This window comes from Centruroides vittatus, unplaced genomic scaffold (genome assembly GCF_030686945.1).
Source record: "Centruroides vittatus isolate TY-2023 unplaced genomic scaffold, ASM3068694v2 contig_875, whole genome shotgun sequence".
Taxonomy (NCBI): Eukaryota; Metazoa; Arthropoda; class Arachnida; order Scorpiones; family Buthidae; genus Centruroides; species Centruroides vittatus.
The window spans coordinates 3,083,954-3,110,607 of record NW_027122567.1 but is presented as its reverse complement, the minus strand read 5'-3'; the positions used below and the strand labels follow the sequence as shown (position 1 = coordinate 3,110,607).

Below are 26,654 nucleotides of genomic sequence, written 5' to 3'. Positions count from 1 at the left end.
ATTTCTTTTAAAATAGGAAGTTAAGAAGCAAAGTGCAACAGGTCGAACAAGAGATGGCAGTACATTTCCACTCACAATTTTTATCGAACCAATTGATTTTAATGGAATTACAGACATAAAAGATTCAAATAATGGTGATTATTTTGAAAATTAATTTTCTTATTACTGTATATTAAATTAACTAAATTTCAAACTTTTTAGATAAAATTAATGAACATTGTGTCTATTGTGGTATAATATGGGTTTTCGCTAATATAAGTGGAATGATCACTATATTTCCCGATGGAAACATTCATAGTTGCAATACTAATTTTTCTTTGATGTTATTTGGTTATACGTCATCCCAGTTAGTTGGGAAGGTATGTAAGATTATAAATTTTTAATTTTAATTATGAAGTAATTAAAATTTTATATTTATTGTTAAAAAGAGCATTACAACATTAATACCAAGTTTTTATGACGATTTGGAATTTTTGGAGTGCTCTATGCAGCTTCCTTCATTTGATGACGACGACGACGATTCATGTGCACATTGTACATCAGATGGAAGGACAACTGCTGATTCATTTGTAACTTATCCACCAAGGTAATTTAATATATGTAAATAATAATTTATAAATTTATTGAAAAATTGATTCAAAATTTTTATACATTTTGCAGACCTGTTAATCCACTTGGAAAACAGATAGAATTCATGATAGATAATTCAATTGAAAATTTACAAACACTTTCTCTCACAAGTCCTGTTATTACTTCTCCTACTAGTAGTGAATTTCAAGAACAAGAAATTCACTTTAGTCACAAAAATGTCCCTGACTCTCATTTATTATCAGTGTCTTCTAAAGTAAATTATCAACCTCATAGGTCTTGTTCTCCTCTTCCATTATACCCAGAAGGCACCTTAACAAAAATATCTCCAGTAAGTGCATCTGGGAAAATCTCTCTTCCTGATCATAATGATAATATAGTTAAGAAAAATTCTGATTATGAAAGTGAAGAGGTAGATGATGTAGAATATTATGATGCTGAAGAAGATTTAGATCAAGATGACGAACAATTTCTAGAATGTGAAAGGTCAAAATCACCACATTCTTTAAAAAACAATTTTATCAAAAGAAATATACATGATTGTTCATCACTTACACTTCATTTATCTTCTCAAATCAAAGAAGATACATTATTAACACCAGTCATTGATCAGCCAAAAGAACAATATGGTAATTCTCCATTAACTCCTATTGTTTCTTTACTTAGAGAAGGTGATGATCAGCCTTCTGAAGGAAGCTCTCTGACTCCTGTAATGGATGATAACTTAACAAGTGATATTTTAACAGATCATCGTAGTAGAGAAAAAACTGATATTTCAAAAGATCGAGATCAAAAAATGCAAACGAGACGTGCAGGAAATAAATGTCCTTTATTATATATTTCAAAAGATGATTCTCATCTCAATGTCAATCCAGAACTGAAAAGTCCACCATCAATTTCTGAAATTAGTTTGCCTGAGAGAGTATCGTCATCCTGCTCAAATGCATTACCTGATAGCTGTGCTGCAGTAACGTCACCTCAAGATGGTTCACTATCTATGAGGTTACGAGAAATTTTAATGACACGCTCAAGTCAGGAATCTCTTCACAGTATTCCAGAAGGCAGTTATTTTGGTTTGGGTAGACATCGTGATGGATCAGATTTAGGTAAAATGCTTTAAAAATTTTATGTAATTAATTTTACTGAAATTAGTATAATAATAATTTTTTCATTAAAAAAATAAATTTGTAAAAATTCCTATTATATAATTTTTCATCTTTAAGAATGCTATTAAAAAACTTCTTAATGGAAAAATGATTATTTAAGAAATTATTGTTAAATAAGTGTTTATTCTTTCTAATTGGCATTCTGTTTATAAGGAAAATTAATTAAGGTTAATAAATTAAAGTTAAAAATAAATAAAGGAATTTAAAATTTTTAGAAGTAATTAATAAAAATAACATTAAAATACTACTACTCAAAAAAACTGGGTAAACTTGATACAAAGCTACAAGGAATAATTTATTTAATTTAAAATATACTCTCTCCACCTCAAATTAGTAGCGACTTGCCCCTGTACATAATACTTTTCCTTTAACAACAGAGTCATGCTGTTTATGTATCTAACACCTTTCAGGAAATATTTTTTGAATTGAAATAACATGACTTCCAGTTTGCATCAGAAGTTTGTGGCTAGTTAATTTGGGCCTCCTGGGTTTCATATCTGGTCTCGTTTTTCATCTATCTAATCTGTTCTTGAGATTAAGGAAAGGCAGATGGACATACAATAGTGAGAATTTATAGGTATACAATTTTTTTCAAATTGCAGACCAATCAAATAACCAGCAAAAAATTTGAAAATGCTGTCCTCAGCTGACTAATCCCGCAGCTGTTGAAACAACAGGGATTGCCATACATGTGTATAAAAGGGGGGGTGATCTGAGGAAAGTAAGTTTACCTCTATTAACTTTTATGATGTAGACTACTTCCTCACAGCATAAAAGTCTTTCTTTGAACTGTAAACTTTAAATAAATTAATACAGATTAAATTACAGAGAATAAATTAAACATTCAGAATTTCACAAATACTGCAAATAGTAAAGTTTAAAGTAGAAAAATAATTAGAGTAAAAAACAATAACAATTGTTATCTATTGATTAAATTATTCGAATATAATTATTATTGACAAATTTTAGTTTTTTTTTATTTAATGGATCATTCTTTTTTCATTACATCTGTTTAAATTATATAGGAGTAAGAAACTAATTTTGGTGTTAGAGATTAAATAAAGACAATATTAAGTTTAAAAAACAAATGTAATTATATTTAATTTTTAAGCTTAATATTAAAAGCACTTTTGATGATGATAAAAACATCTTTAGAAAAAAACAGGAAAAAAGAATGGAACAAATATAGTTTTTAAAATTAAGGACTTGAAACTTTTAAATTAAGAATTTAACATTATCTCTTTTAACATCAAAAAGAGTTTTTTACTCCTAGTGAATTACTTTGGTGTGTATCTTAGTATAATTGGTTTTAAAAATAGACTGAAAAGAAACAATAAAAATTTTAGAAAGTTTAAATAATTTTAATTTAAAATTCAAAAATGTTTGAAGCAAGAGAATAATCTAGAGAATTAATCTATTTTATTTGGAATAATTAAAACTGCTAATGCATATATTCATTTATGAATTAAATACCAGCAAAGATAATGGTTTAATCTAATTTTGCTCTTCTACTATAATAGACTAACAGATTAAATTACATTAAGTTGCTATCTAATTTTAAATTTAAATGAAATTATATTCAAATATATTTATCTAATATAAATATAATTAAATAAATTTTTCCTAATTTAATGTAAATTAATAAAATTAATTTTTGTGTAATGAAATAACTACTAACTGAATTTATTAATGAAGAAACAAATGCAAGACTTTAGAAAAATAAAATTAATATTATTGGATAAATATGCAGTAGTGGACTGCAATGGGAAATTAGGAATTATCTGGTTTGCTCAATGGCCATTCCTAATTTTAATGTATGTTATACTGTATTTCACTTGAGAAAATAAATTAATAAAATACAAGTGCTGTCTATTGTATTAAATTTGAAAAGAAAGTCTTATTCTATCTGATTCATGCTATAAGCTGACATAGTATAGCTCTTACAGACAACTGGCTCAAGGTGTAAACAAAACTTATTACTTGAAATTTTAAAATGACTGTCCCTGATTTAGATATGGGCTGCCTTGGAACAGCTCATGAAAACTGACATTTGGCCCTCTGTAATATGCATTTTGTAACTTATAATTTAAAAACAACTGACTATAACTTGGGCCAAAGACTGCCATGATGGCCATAATGCTCACAAGAGCGATGCCAGCTAATGGGCCAGGGGGGGGCAAGATGATGTAAACTGATAGAAAATATGAATTGTATGTAGGTAAAATAAAAACGATTCATAAAGTTTTAATCATTTACTATGTACCAGAAAAGAAATATCTTAATTAAAACATTTTTTTTAACTTACAAGAAGCCTAAGAAGATTATTTTAACTAAAACTTAGCATTTAAATAATTTTTTTCAAATTTCTAGGGGAGGGCTGCTGCCCCTCCTGCCCCCCTTGGCGACACCCTTGAATGCTCAGTACTGTTTTGTCCTAATTCTGAGACCCAGACCAGTAGGTTGACACCTTACACTTTGGCCATTTAACTGGCAAAATACATATTTGAGCCTATATTTGGTATACTGTATCTTATGCCAAAATTTTTTGCTGGTTCAACACTGTAAATATGAAAATATTGTCTGATTAATTTGGTTATAAAATAGCTTAAATCAGAAATATTTTTATTGAGAAAATTATGATTGTTTAAAATTAATATTAATTTTAGTTAAAATTTATTCTGGTTTTTTAAAATTTCCTTTTCAAAGTTTCTAAACTGTGCTAGAATTTATTTAGAGAGAACTATTTCTTCAATATTATAGCTATCTATTTTAATTTTATCATAATTTATTCTAATCAGACATTTAGATAATTTGCAATCTTGAAACATATTTTTACTTTTTAGGTATTAATTATCAGATCCGCAGAATTGAACTTGACGATGGGCAGATTCTATATTGTTTATGGGTGGCTAGAGATATGGAAGAGAGTTACGATGGTCATCCATATAATACAACGTGGACATCAAATAGTCTTAATAGCGCATCCACCATTAGTGTTGATACACCAACTGCATTTGTTGGACAAGTAAATATATTGATTTATATAATTAAGACTTTTTATGTGCATTCTATTATATTTATTCAGATACAGAATTCAATAATTTAAAATAGTTTTTATGATTCACCATCTTTATATTAGTTTTTCAAATTAAGAATAGAATTAAATTAAATTGTTTCCTATTTCATTAAATGTTCTATCCACAATTTTTGAATTTTAAATATTGTTCTAAAACCTAATTTTTAAACGTTAGGAAACTTGATTTTTGTTTATTGTTAATGTTTATTAAATCAAATAAAGCAAACTTTATGAAATTTTATCTATTTCAAAAAATTCTATTCTAAAATGAAATTTACTTCTTTTAAATAACTAGAACACCAAATTCAAAGATTTAGTAAAATTTATCATTTTTAAGCTAAAATTTTTTAAAGTATTATAGAGATTTGTTTTTTTTTGTCTTTCTTTCTTATTAAAACTGAATTTTAAATGTAAAGTTAGATGGAATGCTATGGTTATCATATTGTGGAAATCCCAAAATAATAAAAAATCATTTCAATGTGCAAAGTTGAACACAAAGTCCTGAAAAATTTTCTAATTACAAAAGTTACAATAATACTCCATGATGAACATTATTAAGTCAAGTCCAAAGCACATAAAAATAGCAGATATTACTGATACACTTACATGCTTTTGACTTAAACAAATCCAGTTTTAAGTATTGTTTAGTTATCATTATTAAGTCAAGTCTTCCAAAAGTAAATTATATTAAGCTATTTTGTTTAAAAATGTGTTTTAGACTGTTAAAAAAATATCTAGTAGCAAAGAGTGTGAAAAAATAATATGTCTTGCATAATATAAAAGTCAACCACATCAATATAATTTTTGTAATTCTGCTATAATCAGTGAACATTGTTTTTGCATATTGAGGAAAATGAGAGCCTCAAATAAAGGTCTGACTTTGTTGCAGCCTTCCTCAGACTACATTATCCAATAATTTGTGGAGAACTGCCCACCCTTCATCAACATGAACTACTACCCCCCAAGGTCTGTAGGTCCTGTCTGAGGCCCCTCCCACACAGGACTCCAAAGTTTTAATTGTATCTATTGTTTTATCTTGTACTCCATTTCTATGTAAAGGGCCCTGACGCCCTATCGAATAAGACAGTAACTGTCCATTGTAAGTATGCGTCCTCGCTACTGTTTACCATCCGGCCTGAATGGCACCTGTTTATGTACACATTCTATGTCTATTTTGGTTTATTTCATGCAATGCAGACATTTATGTAATCCCATTACCTTCTCATTTTTACCAATCTATACTATATCTCTTTCCCCTCCTCTTCCCTCTTTACCTCCTCCCCATCTCTACCTCTTCCTTCCACTCATAGCGGTTAAGTCTCAGGACAGCCCACTTCCTGTAATAAATAAATAAATAAATAAATACATTATCCAATATCAAAGTGTGAAAGGGACAAATTATGAAGACACTTTTATTCTAATTTAGTGTTTCTTCTGAACTTGTGAATTTTAATCAATTACTTTTCAATCACTGTAATCAATGGGTTGAGCCCCCATATATATATATATGTGTGTGTGTGTGTGTCACTAGTTTTAATTTTTTTAGCCAATTCACTATTGTACATCAAGAAGTCAAAGAACATTTTGCACATAAAGTGTGTGAAATTAAACTTTACAAAAACAATTTCTTTTACAGAATCAATGGTTAGTCTGTTTCTTTCTTTGGTCCACTGCTTTTGGTTTTTGTACTTGTAAAAAATCTTTCAATGCAAGCATTATGAACTAATATTGCAAAAAATAATTGGGCTATCTTCACTATTTCATTGTGTTGCTTTTCATTTTTACAGTATTCAATGTAGTTTCACCATTTCTTGCAGTAGCATATTTTATATTCCTTTGAGGTCCTAGGTGCAATTTTGTTAAAAGGCCCTTTATTGTCTTTTTAATATAACAAAATGTTTGAGAACCCTTCAGATGACAAGGACCTAGATGCATGTCTACTGTCTACTGGGTAATCTGCAACTGATATTTTATGACTTGAAACTAACTCCATCATGTGACAACAAAAATTTCTTCAAATTAGAGAACTGATTAAAACACTTAGTAGATCAATTTGTACATCTTTTTCCATCAAAAATTTTATACTTATTTCTGTATATCTTCTCAGAAGATATCTTCAAAGATCTAGCTATTTAAACTCAGAAAATTCCTAGAAAAGAATTTTTATATCCATATATTTAAGTAATCTAAACATCCTTCATACAATGCTTCTTTTCTGGACTATAAGTAATGTATTTAACTTCCCATTCCTCTCTTCCAGGATGAAAACATGGATACTTTCTGATTGTTTGTAAATTTGCATTTTCTCTTTGGCATACTCATTGATCATTTGGAACAATTAAAATTAGAAAATTAATCTTGATATCATTAACAACTTGTCACAATGAATAAAATTTTATTCATTTACTTGATAAGCTGATTAAACAAACAATTGCTTTAATGAATAGAGATGAATAAGCTGTAGATTACACTGTTTTGCATCAAAATCTTTCCATGAAAGAAAAAGTGATTTTTATATATATATATTGATGTGCTGAATATGAATCTGAAGTCAAAAATCTTCTATAATCCAGTTTAAAAAAATACCTTTAAACAAACTTTTTGTTACTGTTGTTTGAATATAAATATAAGAAGGATATGCTAAATCTGCTGTTTTTATTTAGCTAGAGCAAGAATCAGTCACTGCTTGGTAAAAAGCAGCCCAATTGCAAAGAAAATGTACATACAAGGTCAGAAGAAAATTGCTTTTCCTGCTCTGGTAGAGAAGACTAAAATCCTCTTACAACCTCTTCATATCAAGCTTGATTTGATTTAAAAACTTTGCAAAAGGTATAGACAGAGAAGAAGGCTTTGCTTACCTGAAGCAAAAGTTCTCATCTGAGCAATGCAAAAGTAGAGAATTTTTGTTGGTCCTCAAGTAAGATGGCTTTTGAAGAATCCTAGTTTCAAGGAAAAACTTAACCTAGAGGAAAGGACAGCATGGGACACATTCAAAAACATGAGCAAGAATTTTTTGGGGAAAGTATAAGCTAACCACTATGAGGAAATCATAGAGAAGTTGGTAACATCCTACCAAATACTGAATTGCAACATGTCATTCAAGATGCAAGTCCTGCATTCCTATTTAGATTTTTTTCCTGTCAATCTTTTCTGATGAACATGGAGAAAGGTTCCATCAGACTCTTTCTCAAATGGAAAAATGGTATAGCAGAAGGTGAAATGAGAACATGTTAATGGATTGCTGCTAGACTCTATAGCAAGAGACTTCTTCAGAAGAATATAAAAGAAAGAAAACATGTCGTTGAGTGTTTGTAAAAACAAACACTTAACACTTAACGACACGTATAGAATTATAAAAAAGGATTAATTAACATAAATTTATTTGTATCTAATTAGCCACTTAGCAGTATGTGTAGACAATAAATACGATATTTTAAATAGAAAATGTTTTTCTTCTAAAACCTTATTTCTTTCACAAGTGGTTGGGTATTAGATCAATTCTATTGCCAGATTCAGATTCTACATCATTGAGACTATAAAAATGAGTGAAAACATTTCATGGGAGCAGAAATAAAGTTTTTTTGTTGAACAGCATTATCAGTAAACAGTATGCAAATTACAAAAGCTAATGCTATAAGTCATCCACGTGACCAAAATTTCCAATCTTTATTGATTGGAAATGAAACTGCTACTCATTTGCTAATTGATTAAGTAGCAAAATTCTGAATTCTAAATTTAATATTATGCTGTTACTAATAAAGAAATTCTTCCATATTTACATGGGATATCAATTTTTACCCAAAAATGAGGATGTGTCCAAAGAAATGAAGATAGATCATAGTCCTATCAAATGCTAACTGGTTATTGAATAGATTGTATTTTGCTCATTAAAAAATCAACTAGTTTTAAAATTTTAAAAGTATTTTAGTAATTATATAAACATTATTAAAAACATAAATCGATAATCTAAAAGCCCATCCAGTTAAAAACATACAATAAAATTATAATTTTAAGTGAAACAAAAAAAGCAATATCAGATTATTAAAGCACTATCTAGAACAGATATATAAATAAAAAGTACTTCATATATTAAAAAATTTGAGAAATAAAGTATTAATTTAGCAAAATTATTATTTTAATCTAAGTTATTTATATAAGTATTTATTTTTGCATAGAGTAGACCACATTATGGATATCATTGAAATAAATTGTCTGAAACTAATTGATTTAAGGAATTAGCTACTTTATTATTTAATATTTACTTGCATATATCATTTTTTTTTGTTTTCTTGATGACAATTTGTACTTATGATAAATAAAACAGCTTTTTAAATTAAATATTTTAAAGAACTACAAAAACATTCATAATTGATGAAATAGTTCCACAAATGACGAAGCACCAACCTCACAACAGATCTTTACTCGTAGGCTACTGCTGGAGTTGGAGTTTTATCCTCCCTGAAGTCAACTTCCATCAGAACTGTCCATTAATTTATAAAAAATATGAAGCAACCGTTTTACAAGATTTTCAATTTTTTACAGTTTTTGTAATTATGTAAATTAATGGACAGTTCTGATGGAAGAGATAAAACAGGGAGGATAAAACTCCAACTCTAGCAGTAGCCTACGAGTAAAGGTCTGTTCTGAGGTGCATGCTTTGTCATTTGTGGAACCATTTCATCAATTTTGAATGTTTTTGTGGTTCTTTAAAATATTCATTTTAAAATTAAATGTGTTGAACCCTTTCTTATGACAATTTTCAATTTTTTTACAACTTTTGTAATTTTAAAATATCTTTTATTATTATTGTAGAGTCCTCGAGAATGGGTGGAATCTCAAAATTTTAGTCAGCCACAATCGGTAACTGAACCTCTCGATACAGAATATGTTTCCGGTGAGTATGTTGAAAAATATGTAACATTACAACAAATAGGAAAGGGAGCATTCGGTTGTGTAAAAATGGCTTATCGTAACTCGGATCACTTACTGGTAATTGCAAAATAAAATTAATCATTACCTTTATGATTATTTGTTTAACTTTAAATCAAGAAACCAATATTACTTTCAGGTTATTACCAAATTTATTTGTAAAGCAAAAGTATATGAAGATTGTTGGGTATTCGATAGTGTTTTGATGAAACGTGTGCCTCTTGAAGTTAGCCTTCTTACAACACTCAAACATCCAAACATAATAGAGGTATATTTGAAATTATCATTTACAATAAACTTGAGAAATTTAGTGTAATTTTAGAATTAACATTTCAGGTGTTAGATGTATTTGAAAATGAAAAATATTTTCAAATGGTAATGGAGAAGCATGGTTCAGGAATGGATCTATTTGAATTTATTGACAGAAATCCTAATTTGGACGAACCACTTGCAAGTTATATATTTCGGCAGGTAATCAACATTCTGTTATTTTTAACATACCATAATGAACTTTAAAATTTGTGCAGTAAAATTAATATTACAGATCTATATATGTCAAAATTTGAAATAGATAAAATTGCACTTCATGATTTCATTACTTAAAAAATTTTTAATTAAATTTACTTCATTAGTAATTTTATTTAATTTCATGTTTTAATATAATTAAAATTGGCTAAATTTAAACTGTATTAAATGCTTTTTCAGGTAGTATCAGCTCTAACATATCTTCATAGTCTAAATATTTTGCATAGAGATATAAAAGATGAGAATATTATTCTTAATGAACACTTTCATGTAAAGTTGATTGACTTTGGATCAGCAACATTTTTAGCACCTAATCATAGTTTTTCAACATTTTGTGGAACAATGGAATATTGTAGTCCTGAAGTTCTACAAGGGAATAGGTTAGTAATCCTATTTTATTTTTAATCTATTAATAACAGTTAAATTTTTATATTTATATATTAATATAGATATAAAGGTCCTGAATTAGAAATGTGGGCATTAGGAGTTACTCTGTATACTTTAATATTTGGAGAAAATCCCTTTTTTGATATTGAAGAAACAATTGCTGCTGTCCTTAATCCACCAGCCGAATTAGCTAAAAAGACATCACCAGGTAAAAGAAATGAAAATTATTTAAATCTAAATTATTTTAAGTCATAAAGAATTAAATTGAAATGAACAATTTCATTAGAATTGTTAGATTTGATATCTATGTTACTACATCCGGATCCTAAACTCCGCTGTACTCTGGAAGAAGTCGAAAAACATCCCTGGACAAGACTTCAGGTTTCACCAGAAAATTATAAATTTGAAGAAGTTGTATGTGCATGTAAGTCTCAGAATAATCATTTCCATCTATTATTCGTTACTAATTTCGAAATAACTTATATAAAAATAATTTTTTTAGCTGCCGCAGAAAATAACCCTCCAAAATATTACAATCCCGACAATTTTGCCCTGTTGGACATCGCTCCTTCCGAAAATGCATTTTCTTCTTCAATAGATCTAAGTGAAACTGAAGTAAGAAGTTGTAAAGAGGAATTAGAATTTTGTAACTAATCTCCATAACCAAAGACTAGGTCGATTAAAAGAATTTAAAGTTGTGGACTGTGATATGTTTTCAAGATAAATTTGAAAACAAATTATTGATGGTGGGGGCTAGTGCAAATATATTTTTCATTCTAAATGCCACCCATATCACTTTATGTAAATTATATAGGATATATGTAAATAAATTTCAGTATTAAAAAAGCACATTAGATAATTAACCCTTTGATATACATATGAAAACAATCAATTTCAAGAATTCTGAATATAAATTCTTTCTAATCTTTTATGATCCCATGCACTAATAGTGTATGAAATCACATAAATACAGTTTTTGCTTTTTTTTAAAACTTTAAAAGAAAATCCAAATCATCTTTTATCAAAAGTTGAACTATGCAAAAGCTTTCTTTGCAATAACTGACTGAATAAAAAAATTTAATTTCATATATCAAAGGGTTAGAAATTCTTTTCGGCATCTACAGAGAACACACATTTTATAACTTGTTATTTAACTGTACAAAATTTTATTTCACTCATCAATCAGTTATCAATTAACTGTGATTATTGCAAGCATTCCACTAAAAAATTACAATATATTATATACTGTGTGTCCCAGAAGTAATGCTAATTTTAGAAACTCAATAAAAGTAATTTTGATAATTATCTGTAATTACATACAGATGATTTTATTTATATCATGACTTAATTTCCTTATTAGGAAAGTTTATTATTGATGCAATGCTTTCAGTATATTCAAGTATTGACAAATTTATACAATGACGACAATGCTCATAAAGACTCAGAATACCGAATTTGCAATCAATTTTATAATCCTTATATTTTGAAAGAAGTTCCTATGGCCCCATTGCCAATATTAGATTTATTTAAGTAAATTTATTTGCAATTTTTTTACAACACATCTTACATTGTTGAAAATATTTGTATTATTATTATTATTGTTCTTCCATAATTTATTCTATAAAGCATTACTTTTAGGATACATATTATATAATGTGCATGTGAAATAATTTATTTTATCACTATAAATTATTTTACTTGTATACTTTTATCTATACTGCACAGTATACTATAACAATAATTTACTAGTAATTATGAAAGTTATAGATTTGAAACTTATAAAAAGTTTAATTTTTTAAAGTGATACAAATGTTTTTATCCTCCATCTTGGCCAAAATAACCTAATTTGGGTTTACTAAAAATTTCATTTGCATTTAGACATATGTAATGTCATTTAAAGATTCAAATTGATCAAATTCATCTGCCATTTGTTGAAAAGTTTTGATTTTTTTTTAGCAAATCTATTATATAATGAAGGAAAACTCCTACAAATAGTACAAAAAAATTACCTTTTTTGATAGAAAAACAACTCAATTTAATAAAAACAGTATTTACTATTGTTTTCTTCTAAAAGTATTTGAAATTAGATACTAGATTTATTGATACAAAACTGAAATTTTAAGTTTCAAATTTATAAGTTTCATATACTACTAAATGAACTCATATTGATAAATTTTGGGTTCTGTGACAATAAAGCAAAACACATTACTCATTTAAGTTACAATTGTAATTATCTAAGTTAAAATAAAAACTAAGAAAGGAAAATTGCATTTGCCCTTTCTAAAAAAATGTTCTACTTAAAAATGTCATATTTCTCCCAAAACAAATTTTATTCATATTTTAGATAGTTTTATAGAACAATATCTTGAATTCCTTTAAAATGCTTCCAAGTTTGTTTTGTGATTTTCTGTAAATGTTTGTTTTGTAAATAAATTGTAATAAATATTAAAGGAAATATACAAACTTTTATTGTACAGCACAACTTTTTTTTAATCAATATTTCTATATTATAAATAAACTTTAAAATGAAAATATGTATAAATTATTTAATTACATCCAAACTATTTCTGTTCACAAATAAAGATTCATCTGGATCACTTTGTACATAGACAAGTTCAGTGCAGAAACTAGTGTCATTATCCCAACAACTCTGCTGACAAGTCATAACTATGACTGTACCAAATTCCACAGCTGTACCTGTAAATATTTTAATGTTAGATATAAAAATTAAAAAATTGTACTGGAAATTAAGAATATCATTTACCATTAAACTCTTGCATTTTCAGCATTTCCACTAGAGCGGGCATTAACTGAAATTCAAATACAAGAGGACCTTTACAGTGTTTACAAGAAGCCGACACATGATCCATTTTGCTAATTAGTAACGGTTGGTCGCTCCAACAATATCTATTAAATTAGAAAATAATAATAATTTTTTAATGATCTATATTAGTCTGTATGATATTTATTTATCTTACCTAATAATTTGATTTTGACACCTTGCTACTCTCTTAGCAAATCTATAAAACAGTTCATCTCCATGTCTGACCCAATCTTTCTCGTATGTTTCTTTCTCAACACCAGAACATCCACTATTAAAATATGTAACAATATTATGACATACTCACTGTGAGTCAGCTCCAATAATATTTTAATAACAAAACTATGCTTTATTATTATTATGTAACAGTTTCTCTAATGCAGGGATGGGCAACCTTTTTCTACGTAAGGGCCGCATTTCAAAACTTTTGAACTGACACGGGCCGCACACAAGAGAAAAGAGGGGGGGAAACTGTCGGTAAATCACAATTCTTTATTCATATATAATTATAAATTAGCATAGGTATACTTAATATAGCTTCTGGCACCGATCTAAACGTAATATATCGGAAATATTTGGTTAAATATCAGTCACTGCTAGTTTTAAATTAGTTTCGATGTGTCTGTTAGCCGGTTTCTTGTTTTAATTTTTACTAAATTCATTGCGAAAACACTTTTCACAAATATGAACGAAACTATAGAAAGTAACGTTTGAATTTTTGTCGAATATCTCATTAAACTGGGAAATTGATATATTTATTGACGTTTTATGCCACGCGGGCCGCAAAAAATATTACTGCGGGCCGCATGCGGCCCGGGAGCCGCAGGTTGCCCATCCCTGCTCTAATGCACTTTTGGGTAATCAAGCCTATCTTCATCTGCTAATGGGATTGATTGTACTAAAAATAGTACTAGAGAAACAATTACTCAATAAAGCAGGTTTTTGTTATTTTAAGAAATTAGTTTAATTAATTAATTAATCATAATAACTAACCTATCTAATATTTCACTTCCTTCATGCATGTGATAAGAGCTTAACAATCTTTGAATGTGAACATCTTTGTTCATTTCAGCATCATCTGGTTCTTCAATTACATTTACATAATATGATTTAAACTTCAAGTCACATTCTGCAGGTATCAATTCAGTTGGCATGCTATCTTTTCTTTCTCTAATTATATTTAACTTGTTCACATCATCACAGTTCAATACATTTTTGTAATTAATTTTATCTTCAGTTTGCAAATTTGCAATTTCTTCAGTTACATAGAGTAATTCACTATCATCCGATGCTTTGCATTCCTCTTCCTCTTCCCAATCCAATTCGTCGGAAAGCCACGGCTGATTTTGAATTTCTACAGTCTCTACTTTATTACATTCTTTTTCAACAACCGGAAACTGATTTCTATACACCTGCCAACTGAAAAATTTGTAACTTTAATTATTTTGGTTTTATTTCTCTTTCAAATATAATTTATAATTAACTTCTTACCTTTCTTGTTTGTTCCAGCATGATCGATCAATGCAACAAAATACATATAACGTCCGATGATATAAGGAATTGCCCAAAGGACAATATAACTGAACGACTAAGATCATTTTCTGACCACAAAGTTTACATTTCAAATTTGGAAAATTGGAACAGGTAGGCATCCAATTCTGAAAATTTGAAATTGAAACACAAATTATTTTAATCATTCAAATATCATAAAATACTTTTAGGAGCATAAATAATGTCAACTGAATGAAAAATATTGTATAAAAAATGCATCGAGAGGCATTACGAATCAATCACTAATTATAAAATATTAATTTAAAGGAAATTGAATGTCCTTTTTTTGACCTTCAAAATTTAAAATGTTTGTCATTAAATGATATTATTCTTTATGCAAATTGATCTTTCTTTTATTTCATAAATGTTAATAATACACATATTTTCCCTCTCAATTCTGTTTTTATATTAATTTGTAAAGATATATTTGATAAAATCAGAATATATAGTCATAAAATTCCAAATTGGGGGGCACTTTTGACAGTGCTAGCTGTTGGTATGTTTTTTCTATGACTTACTGTTATGAACCACAATTTAACTGTTTGCCATTAATTGACTTTATTGAAGATGTCTTTTTCCACTGTGATACTTTCTTTTTACTTGTTATTGGAGGAGTCGAACTTAACCTAGGTCCAATGTGTCATACACCACCTTCTTCACCTCACAATAAAGCTTCGACTTCTGCTGGTAAACTTCGTGGATCTCCAAGTGAACTAACATTGAAATCATCTCGACTGGACGACTATTTTGCATTGCAGGATATTCCTTCTCAACTACCTCAGGAGATTGCGTTTTCTTGAGGAACGTTTTGATACTATTCTATCGAAACTGGAAGAATTGTCATCAAAATTTGACTGGCTGTCTAATTTACATAAGGAGTACAATGAAAGTCTATCTTGCCTGAAAGGAGAAATTACCAAACTTTTGTCTTTTAAAACTGTATGTATTATTATATAGATTCTGTATACAACAATTTGAAGAAAGATGATGATATCGTTTCTGGGTTGAGTGATGACGAAAAATAGTTAATAACGCTAATCGTTTTATTGAATTATTTGAAAGACAAAGCAGGGAATCTATTCCTTTTATTAATAGTTATTGAATATCAGGAACTCAGCTTATGTTGTTTAAGCTCTGTACTCAAGATGACAAAAGAGTTATTTTTAAAAATTTAAAGAAAATTCAGGTGTTGCTGTCCTACTCGCACATTAGAGTCTTTGATGATTTGTCATATAGATCAAGATTAAGGCATAGAAAATTGTTGCCTTTTTTGCGGAAGCTAAATCTTTGAATAAAAAAGTATTTCCGAAAGCCTGATGGTCGATGGTGACAAATTCACCATAAACAACCTACAGCGTGCTCAGCAGAAAATAATACAAAAACTTCTGCATGGAAGTTTGCAGTTGTAAACTTCAAATAAGAGCAGTAGCTTTATTAATATGTATTGTTAAATGAAAAACTCTGTACAGCTTATTAAGCAGTATTAACATTTAGTGTTATTAATTTGTTTATTAAGGCAGAAATATTAATATCTTGTATACACTATTTGTTTGTTATATATTATTATTTTATTTTTAATTTTAGCAGCATTTTTATTAATTTTTTGATATTTCGAAACGTTATTGTGCTGTTAGTTACATATTGGTTAGCCGTTATATTTTTTGTATTTTGAACTTGTTGTTCTATTTTTTGTAATGTTCTATTTTACCTGATGATGATCCATTGATTGGATTGAAAACGTTTGTGTTAAGAATAAATACCTCTCAGCGAGTGACCAGGTGCTGGTTTAGTTTTTTGACAAATTCACCTTCAATTTGGAAACAAATGAATTACAGAAGATTGATACGTTTTTAGACAAATCCAGCCAAAAGGGTTAAGTGGAACAGTTGCTAAAGAGCGAAATAAAACTTTAGAAATGAGAATATTGTCTTGGAATTGTCAAGGAATGCTGGATTTGACAGTGAATGACCAAGAGTTCACATATTTATTGCAAAATTATGATTTAGTTGCTTTTAACTGAGACTTTGTAAACTAACTCTTATAAACCAGTTCTTTTTTTGTTGAACCCAGATTTGTTTTTATATGAACATCTTGCTAGAAAACCAACTGGTCCCGGTCGTCCATATGGCTGTCTCATTCTTGCAGTTTCTCAAAAATTAGGTTCTTCAGAAATGTTGTTTAACTCCAACAATCTAATAGTGATTAGATTTAATTATAGGAGAAATTTCTGTTCATTTAGTCAAAGTTTGATAATTGTTCTTGTTTATTTGAGAATAGATCTTTGTGATGTACTATTAAAAACAAAATGGAAGACTTGTTGATGAATTTCTCTGAGGATGATATAGTTATTTTAGGAGACATGAATGCTAGAATAGGCGAGGAACTAGATAATTTTTATGCTGGGAATAATAATAATGTTTTAAATTCCCGACGATCTAATGATTTAATATTGAACCAAAGAGGAAAAAGCTTTTTACAATTGATTAAGTTGCATGGATTGTATATTTTAAATGGTAGATGTGCCTCAGACTACCCAGCTAAATGTACTTTTCTTTTGACAGTCGGTCTATCTGTTATATATCTAATAACAGTAAATGTAAATTTACTAGACAGACTACTGGATTTTAGAGTTCTTGATATTTTCAATTCTGATCATTTTCCAATTTCAAAATCATTTGAACTTACGACGGAACTCGTAAGTTCAAATACGATTACTCGTGTATCGACTCTGAAATTTCTAAAAATTCGCTACATATGGAAACAAGAAAGATTGGATGACTATTTGTCTTTGATCAGCTCGCTATATACCTCGGTTAAAGAGACCATTCTTCTGGATGCGCAGAGTTACTATGATGAACTATTAAAGACTATGTTGACTTTGGCTTTACGATGTGGAATGGTTAAGAAAAATATTTCTTTATCATCATTTGAGAAGCAATGGTTCAATCTTCAATATCTACATTTAAAGAAAACAAAGAACTGAATACTACAAATGTTTTGAAGAAACAAAACTAGAAATCTATTGGACGAATACTGTAAATTAAATAAAAGTTACAAGTTGCTATGTAAGGTAAAGAAAAAGTTATCTTTGGCAAAAATAAACTCATTATTATTGAAGACAAAAAATACTAGAGATTTTTGGTCACTAGTTAATAAATTTTGAATTAAAAAACTGTGTGAAAATGCTATATCTCCCTCGGATTGGTTAAATTATTTGCGAAAGTATTTCACTGGACCAAATACAGTAATTTATATTGAATTAAGTCTTGGTAATAATGTTCCTCTTTTGGATGACTTTATCACTTTGAATGAATTGGAAACTGTAATCAGAAAATTAAAATCAAATAAGGCCCCAGGTCTTGATAATATAAGGAACGAAATGATAAAATACCTTTCTACAGAAATACTACTAGATATATTGGATATGTTTAACTTGTTTTGGTCTAGTTGCTCTTTTCCTTTATCTTGGAATGATTTATAAAAGGGGAAGTAGGCAGATGCCAACTAATTATAAACCAATTGCTTTAATTAGTGTATTTAGAAAGGTTCTTTCAACTATTATGGAAATTGTCTCTGGAATTGGATGAATGAGTTTAATATTGTTACACCTCTCCAAGGGGCATTTGTTAAAAATAGAGGCATCAAATACAATTTGTTTATTTTGACTGGTCTTATTCAAATATCACTTTTGAGGAAACAAGAGAAACTATATACTGCTTTTATTGATCTCAAGAAAGCTTTCGATACAGTCAATCATGATTTGTTATGGTATAAGCTTAGGAGCATTGGTCTTTCTGTGTTTTTTGTCAACTTACTTAAGAGTTTGTTTTCTAATACTAGATATTTTATAGAAACTTTTTCATTTTGTACTGATTGTGTTGAGTCCAATAGAGGGCTACCTCAAGAAGTACCACTATCTTTTTTATTTTGTTTTTGAATTATTTTCCTAAACTTCTGAGAAGTCAAAGTTCTATGATAGCATTGTCTTCTCATGTCAAAATTAACTGTCTTCTTTATGCTGATGATATCCTTCTCTTGGCTAATTCAGCTTTTTCACTTAGGGAAAGACTTAATCTTACTTGGAGATATTGTGAAGATAATCAATTGATAATTAATTTGGAAAAGAAAGCTTATAATTTTTTGTAGAGGTGGAAAACTTAAAAAAACAGATAATTTCAGTTTAGAAAATCATAAACTGGAAACTGTGTCAAATTTTAAACATCTAGGTATTTATTTTTCTTCACATGGCACATTCTCCTATCATTTAAGTAAAGGATTACTTGCTGCAAAATCTCAAGTAACTTGATGAGATTGGAGATTTATTAAAATTAAAGTGTCTTCATTAAATAATTATTTTAAATTATTTGATTCTTTGATTGGACCAAGTATGTTTTATGCTTTTCCGGTTTAAGGCGGTCTTCTAGTAGACAAATGTGAACCAATACAGTTATTCTACTTTAAGCAGGTGTTCCATATTAACAGATCTGTCTCAGGACCTGCAGTGAGAATGGAATTGGGGAGGCCTCACCTTACTATTGGATTGTCGATAAAATTGTTTAGATTTTGGAGGAAACTTATTGACCTACCAGAAGATGACTATCAAAAATTGATATATACAAGACTTTCAAAGATAAATAGTAATTCTTTTTTGAAGCCATGGCCTGCTATTGCTAAAGGATTACTAAATAATATTGGATTGTCCTCTAGTTATATGTATTTAAATGAAAGTTTGTTCTTTCTGGACTGTGATCAACAACTGACTTATATTGGTTAAAAGATGTTCATTATTTGAGTGAAAGAGGTTGGAACATTGAAATTTTTCTTAATGGAATGTGGAGTCCAGCACCTTATTTATTTTCTAATTTAAGTTATAAAATAAAATCATTTGCTGCACAATTTACATTAAATAGGTTTTCAATAAACCTAAATGGTAAAATAATTAATGTCTTAGGTGACTCTGAATGTTCTTTTTGTGGAACAACAGTGATGGAAATGAGAAAACACCTTCTTGATACTTGCAACATTCTTTTGGATGTTCAAGTTGCTACACTGCCATCTGATTTTTGTTACCAAGTTTTATTCGGTGATAGTTTTGCCATGCTAACTTTGTATAAATTATATAATTTCTTTGTTCATGTATCAAACTTAAAATAACAATGTTCCTTAACACCTTTGTAGTAACACCCGTTATATCAAATAATAAAGATTGATTGATTTGAAAATTTCAAATTGGAAAAGATATGCTGCTCCCTGGTTAGAAGATGGGTTTGGGTAGAGGTTCTTTCAATTAAAGAGTAATAAATTTGAAAATGATTAAGTAATAGAAAAATTTATTTAATAAACTTTATCATGTGTGCAATATTCTTGAAACAAAACAAAATACTGAAACAGAGATTGGCAAAGAAATAGCTTAAGTTTGTTGTGTGTAGTATTTATTTAAGTTGTAAAGTGGCTGTAAATAGTCATAAATTGGATGATAGTAATTGATCATACTTAAGAATAAAAATTTACAAAATATTGTTTGTACATAATATTTATTTCTAAAAACAGCATACTGCAATTGCATAAATAAAAGCTGATAAACACCTGTGAACAAAGAACAATCCACAATATATAAAAATTGGAATCAACAATGTAACCAATAGTATTATAATTAGGGAATACTTGATTATTATTTAGCTTTTTATAATGGAGGAAAAAAGAATTTGTAATGCTAAAATTTGAATAAATTTTAGATTGACATATGACACTTAATTTCCATGTTTACAAAATCTCCACGGCACAAAAATTGCCACTCGGCAATACACTATTTTTATTAAAGTGGCAATAAACACTCTAGTCTTCTTATTTTGACATTCAGTGTAAAATGTAATCACAAAGCATGCTTCATGAATGCTTTTACACAGAATCCCATTACTCAGAAGCTTGATATTCTGCACAACTAAATGTCAAGCTCCCAAGTAATGGGAGTCCCATGCACACACTAGCAGTGTTGTGACATCACACATCAAATGTGAACAGGAAAGTAGGAAGTGACGTTAAGAACCAAAGACAGTTTTCATGCAAAGCTGCCCAGTATTTCCAGACTGAGATTTTTTTTTTTATCAACAGAAAATTTGGGGAATTTTTTGAAGTGACATTTTTTTCAGTAAACTAAAGCATAAAAATTTTGACACGACAACACATGTGAAATACTGTTTAAGCATTGTGATCAAATATGTTGTTTGAAATTATTCATTAAAAAGTATTCAAAAACAATTCCTATTTCTAAGTGACAGAGTAACATGCTATTTTGCTTTCCAGGCTCCAAACTGATAAGGTTACCATCACCTGTATTAATTAGTAAGTAAAACTGGTGATAATAAATAATTTGAGGTGGCAAAAAAGTTTTAAACTGGCAAAATGATTGGTGATTTTTTAAAATTTTCCAGAATGATCCCTGATGAAAAATTAGCAATTTGTTTCAATTTACATCTAAAATGCTTTATAAAAACTGAATATTAATGTGGATACCATCTTTGCAAAATTAAATTTAAATTTATTTTAAGAACAAGAGTATAAGCTGTTATAGTTGTTACAATGTAACAGCTAGAATTTCCTTTAATTATATCAAACAATGCTTATTCGCATTTTTCACCGGATGCTCACCCTCTGGTGTTTAAAAACAAAACTATTCCATCTGGGTCGTTTGATTAATTCTTGTGTATTATCAGCAGTAAATATGAATAACAATAGAAAAAGCAAAGCTTTCTGTTGCATTCCAAATTGCAATTTCAAAGATTTACGGGAGCCTAATATAAGTTTTCGTCTATTCTCACACGAAAAACAGATGATTATTCGGAAATCGGTCGGTTATATTTATGAGCTTCTCCGAATTGTGAGAGTGAATTAGACTTAAGAATTGGCAGTTTCCCGATTATCCAACTTTACACGAACAAGATATGCTGTCAATTTTAAAAGATATTTTCTTAAAGTTAAAATGCCAGTTATTTTGTATGGGACACAGGGTCGGATTTAAGCATTTCGAAGCCTTAAGCCGAATGTAAGTCCCCTTACCAACCCTTCACAATTTTAGAAGTCAATCATAAAAAGAAAAAAATTAAATCAGACTATCTCTCTGATTCAATATGGTTATTAGAAGAAAAAGATGTGAGGTTTCACTAGTCTTCTGTTTTATAACTGAATTTAATTAAATTTTTATACCCATTCCTTTAAAAATCTTTTTTAAAATTGGTTTTATCATTTTTTTTTAAAAAAAAGACCTTACGTTAATTCTTAGGAAAAAAATTAACGAGATACTACACAAAATAAAAAGTAAAGTATGTTTTGTTGGTTTGTAAAAAAAATGTTTATTACAAAATTCGACTTTAATTTTTTTTTTTTTTTTGTTTGTACAAATGTTTGAGGCCGCTTGAAAGTCGAAGCCTAAGCAACAATTTACATAGCTTTTTACTTGTAAATCTAACCCTGATAGGACAATGTCAAAGCTAATGTTTTTAACACAAAGGGCACAAATATGCATAGAACGATCTCGCTCACTTGCTTTGATACCACATAATGACGTATCCCGCTAGCAATAATTGTTCTGCTACTATAAAATTTCTCGATAAACAGCTGCAAGTAGCATATATCATTATATCGGGCAGTAATATATGATTAATTTTACATTACTAGTTACAAGCGACCCAGATAAAGTAGCCATTTTGTAAAAATTCAGCGCCCTCTATAGTTCATGAAAAACGCAAATAACTTTTAGCTCTCATCTATCACGAATAAAAGTTTGTTTTGCTTAATTCATTTCTGTTAAAAAAAAAGTTTTGTTAGTATCATTGCTAGTTAATAATAAGTCATAATATCATGATTTGATATATCATGCATTTTTACACATTAATAATCTAAATATATAAAATTACTTGTCCTGACTGACTACTGATTGATTCATCATCGCCCAGAACAAACCGCTGAACCTAAGGAGGTGAAATTTGGTACACAGTTAGAGTACATCATGAAAACGCACACTAAGAAGGGATTATTGGAAATCCCCTGCGGGGGAGAGGGAAAGGATTAAGGCTTAACCTGAAGAACAGCTTCTACTTACTATTTTAGAAGCAATTTTTTGTTTTCAACTACATTTAGTCTTCATTGAAATCTTAGGTGTATTAAATTGATAACATTTCAGGCATTGTTATAAATATTTTTATATATTTTGATTTTTTAACCAAATGTTCAAACCGTTTTAAATTCAAATTTGTTATTGCGTATTGGTTGGATTATAGAATGATTGTAAACGTTCAGAAAATTGGTCAAATTGAAAACACTTTGTTTGATTCTCAGAAATTCTCATCATTCTCAGTAGTAGGTGATATATAACAATTACTATGGTTGTTGAAATACTGAATATAAATGGTGTTTGCTTGCAAAATCCGTGCGGGCGAAGTCGCGAGTAACAGCTAGTTTGCTCTATTTTCAGACATATATATGTAAAGTGAACCACCTATTTCATCCTAGGTCAAAGGTGTTAAATAAAACAAAAGGATTGTCCTCACTCATTGGCTGGCATAGCCTTAATAAACTAACACTTCTCCCACACCGGGTTGTATAAACAAAAAAATTAAATACCTTCTAAAACCGATAACCGGTGCGAACTATTTTTCGAAATGGCGAACGTTTTCACTGCCCCTCCTGGGCTCTTCCTCAGGCCAATTCTGGATTTGATAATCGAACAGCATAAATAAATGGAACGTGTTCCGTAATTTAAACGATCGAGTACGTTGGGCAACCGCGTGCCGTTCCAAATATTTAAATTTCCTTTTATTCCGTTTGGGAAAACGATGTGCGCCTCCTATGATAAATACGCGTGACGTCAACTGATTTACGACCTTTCATCCAATAAAAACTGCCACGCAGTGGAGAGTTTCCTTTCTTCTTTGAAATTAATACATGTTGTTGTGCGATCGGCTTTATAAATTTCAATCTCCTCCAGAGTTCTCAGATGTTCTTGATGTTGGGTGGTGCGGATCACCTTTGCCTCATTAAAATTCGGTGTTATATCCGGGTCTGCTGCATACGTTGACAATGCCGTTGTTTGTTTATGGCGGGTAATGTCGGATTTATGCTCCTTTATTCTAGTGCATAGTGGGCGTTTAGTGGACCCTATGTACAGTAATTGTTTCTGCCATCTGTCGTCCTGTAGAGGGATACTAACCTACGGAACCTTCCATATACAGCCTATTCGGGAAATGGAAAAGACGCACTTAACCCGTATAGGCTTCCGGGAGTGTATAGTATCCCTCTACAGGACGACAGATGGCAGAAACAATTACTGTACATAGGGTCCACTAAACGCCCACTATGCACTAGAATAAAGGAGCATAAATCCGACATTACCCGCCATAAACAAACAACGGCATTGTCAACGTATGCAGCAGACCCGGATATAACACTGAATTTTAATGAGGCAAAGGTGATCCGCACCACCCAACATCAAGAACATCTGAGAACTCTGGAGGAGATTGAAATTTATAAAGCCGATCGCACAACAACATGTATTAATTTCAAAGAAGAAAGGAAACTCTCCACTGCGTGGCAGTTTTTATTGGATGAAAGGTCGTAAATCAGTTGACGTCACGCGTATTTATCATAGGAGGCGCACATCGTTTTCCCAAACGGAATAAAAGGAAATTTAAATATTTGGAACGGCACGCGGTTGCCCAACGTACTCGATCGTTTAAATTACGGAACACGTTCCATTTATTTATGCTGTTCGATTATCAAATCCAGAATTGGCCTGAGGAAGAGCCCAGGAGGGGCAGTGAAAACGTTCGCCATTTCGAAAAATAGTTCGCACCGGTTATCGGTTTTAGAAGGTATTTAATTTTTTTTTTAGGATTGTCCTCATTGGGAAATGAACCATGAACAACGAGGACTCTTGGTTCTGCTGACAAAGGTTAGATAAACCATTCCAGAGACTGAAGGAGATAAATGGACAGCCAAGGTCAGAAGAGGAAGTGAATGAAGAATTTACATATATTTTTGCAAATGGTTTATATTATTAGCTAGATCATCTTTAATAAGATTCAACTAATTTCACATCATTACAGCTTGGACAGAAAACAAGGCCAAATGTCACACCAGAAATATCTAAGACAGAATTAAAATTAATTATATTTGATGTACAGTACATATGTTGCTAACATTCTTAAATTATTTTATCATCTATTTGAAAATGACTTTTAATAAACTAGAAGAAACATATTTGCCTACAGTAGGATCCATATCTGCAACTGTTTATTTTTTCAGGGGCACAGAATAAAGTGAAATTAATTTATAATAGAACCACATATCACATGTACTTCTTAATATTTACTTTTAATTAGTGTCGGACCGAATATTCAGCATTATGGTAATCCCTAACTAACTCGAACTTTGTATACTCGGTTAAATTTTTTTGACAATAGAAAAATTATAATTGAATATTTTTGACATCCGCAAGCCTTTGCGATACCACATGTTATGTTACAGTAATCAGTAAGTTACTAAAAACTGTACATTACTATATACTGTACTGTAATGAATCGTAATTATTTACAAAGTTCATGTCTGACTGACCTGTTACCTGTAATAGGTATAGGTGTATCATTTGATCATTTCCAAACTGAAATCCTTATATATGGAGGGGTGCTCACTCCTCCATATATAAGGTCGAATAAGGAGAACCCCCAAATTGTAGACCCCCTCTGTGCCACAAAATCGTTGACACCAATAATTCGAATATAAACAGCATGTCTATCACGTGCTCCACAACTGAACATACTAAAAGATCACTCACCGGTTTGCCTCCTATCTTGTTTGTTGACCAATTCGTTTCGTTATCATTTTGAACTTCGGCATCTTTGATTCCAAGTAATACTTGATTCTGAGACATATTATTTCGCTACATTCGAATCTGAAAATATACGACTTCACTAATTCGCTTAACTATCAACTTTGACGCTAGATGGCGTTGTACATGTTTCAGACACAGAGTGTTTTCAGAGGGGGAAAAATTCATAATAAATTTTGTAAATCATTAAATAGATTATATAAATATTTAATCTTTAAATGCCTTGTTTGCCTAAATTTTTAAATATTAAACATTTACTATATTTAAAAAATTCACTAAAATTATGAATGGTATTTTTCATTTATATGCTTCTGTCACAGCGACACTACAAACAAAGCTGACGATATTGGGATGTTAACATCCCAACATTGCCAGCATTGTTGCATACACATTTGTCTTTGCTATTCGCTTGCCAACGATACGAGAAACGACACGGTTCTGTCTGGATAGTGGACAACTGTACGTGCTTGTCTCATGATCAGACAATCGTCTTTCCTGGTGGAGCGTCAAGAGTCTGCTTCACCGTGTGTCTCATCCCGTGTGCTCACTCATCCCCTCATTGCGCCCAACACTTTTTCAAACTTAAGTCAGAACGGCCGGATAGCGGAAAATTCCGCGATCCTGCTTCCTTCAGCCCGACGATGCGGCCTTTCTCAAATTCCGTCAGCTGTGTGTAACGTCTTTGACTTCATCGTTTAGGCACGCTGGGCATTCTAAGACTTCCAAATA

General features: G+C 29.9%; 2 protein-coding genes across 5 annotated transcripts in view; one reads left to right on the top strand and one right to left on the bottom strand.

Moving 5' to 3' along the window:
• The window catches only part of LOC136983026 (PAS domain-containing serine/threonine-protein kinase-like), a 29,333-nt gene extending 17,694 nt beyond the window's left edge, over positions 1 to 11,639 (top strand). For all 4 annotated transcript variants that reach the window (XM_067279639.1, XM_067279638.1, XM_067279637.1 and 1 more), the window contains 12 exons: positions 17 to 134; positions 202 to 359; positions 429 to 586; positions 661 to 1,694; positions 4,598 to 4,779; positions 9,643 to 9,819; positions 9,899 to 10,027; positions 10,096 to 10,230; positions 10,465 to 10,664; positions 10,734 to 10,879; positions 10,958 to 11,095; positions 11,174 to 11,639. In XM_067279639.1, coding sequence (XP_067135740.1) covers positions 17 to 134; positions 202 to 359; positions 429 to 586; positions 661 to 1,694; positions 4,598 to 4,779; positions 9,643 to 9,819; positions 9,899 to 10,027; positions 10,096 to 10,230; positions 10,465 to 10,664; positions 10,734 to 10,879; positions 10,958 to 11,095; positions 11,174 to 11,325 — 2,727 coding nt within the window. In that variant the 3' untranslated portion in view covers positions 11,326 to 11,639. The remainder of the gene's footprint in view (positions 1 to 16; positions 135 to 201; positions 360 to 428; positions 587 to 660; positions 1,695 to 4,597; positions 4,780 to 9,642; positions 9,820 to 9,898; positions 10,028 to 10,095; positions 10,231 to 10,464; positions 10,665 to 10,733; positions 10,880 to 10,957; positions 11,096 to 11,173) is intronic.
• Positions 11,640 to 13,116: 1,477 nt separating this feature from the next.
• trus (programmed cell death 2 like trus) lies at positions 13,117 to 26,045 on the bottom strand. The gene is made up of 6 exons (XM_067279641.1): positions 25,872 to 26,045; positions 14,984 to 15,150; positions 14,486 to 14,911; positions 13,650 to 13,763; positions 13,436 to 13,578; positions 13,117 to 13,368 (listed from the first exon to the last, which is right to left on the bottom strand). Exons 1-6 carry the CDS (start codon positions 25,965 to 25,967, stop codon positions 13,214 to 13,216), a joined length of 1,101 nt encoding a protein of 366 aa, XP_067135742.1. The 5' UTR covers positions 25,968 to 26,045; the 3' UTR covers positions 13,117 to 13,213.
• Positions 26,046 to 26,654: the final 609 nt, after the last annotated feature.

What these genes read in the sequence shown, in the direction of transcription:
- trus (XM_067279641.1), bottom strand. Translation starts at nt 25,967, where the DNA reads ATGTCTCAGAATCAAGTATTACTTGGAATCAAAGATGCCGAAGTTCAA. An exon ending in ACAAGATAGGAGGCAAACCG is followed by an intron (nt 15,151 to 25,871) that starts GTGAGTGATCTT and finishes TCAAATTTTCAG; the next exon opens with AATTGGATGCCTACCTGTTC. An exon ending in TGTCAAAATCAAATTATTAG is followed by an intron (nt 13,579 to 13,649) that starts GTAAGATAAATA and finishes CTAATTTAATAG; the next exon opens with ATATTGTTGGAGCGACCAAC.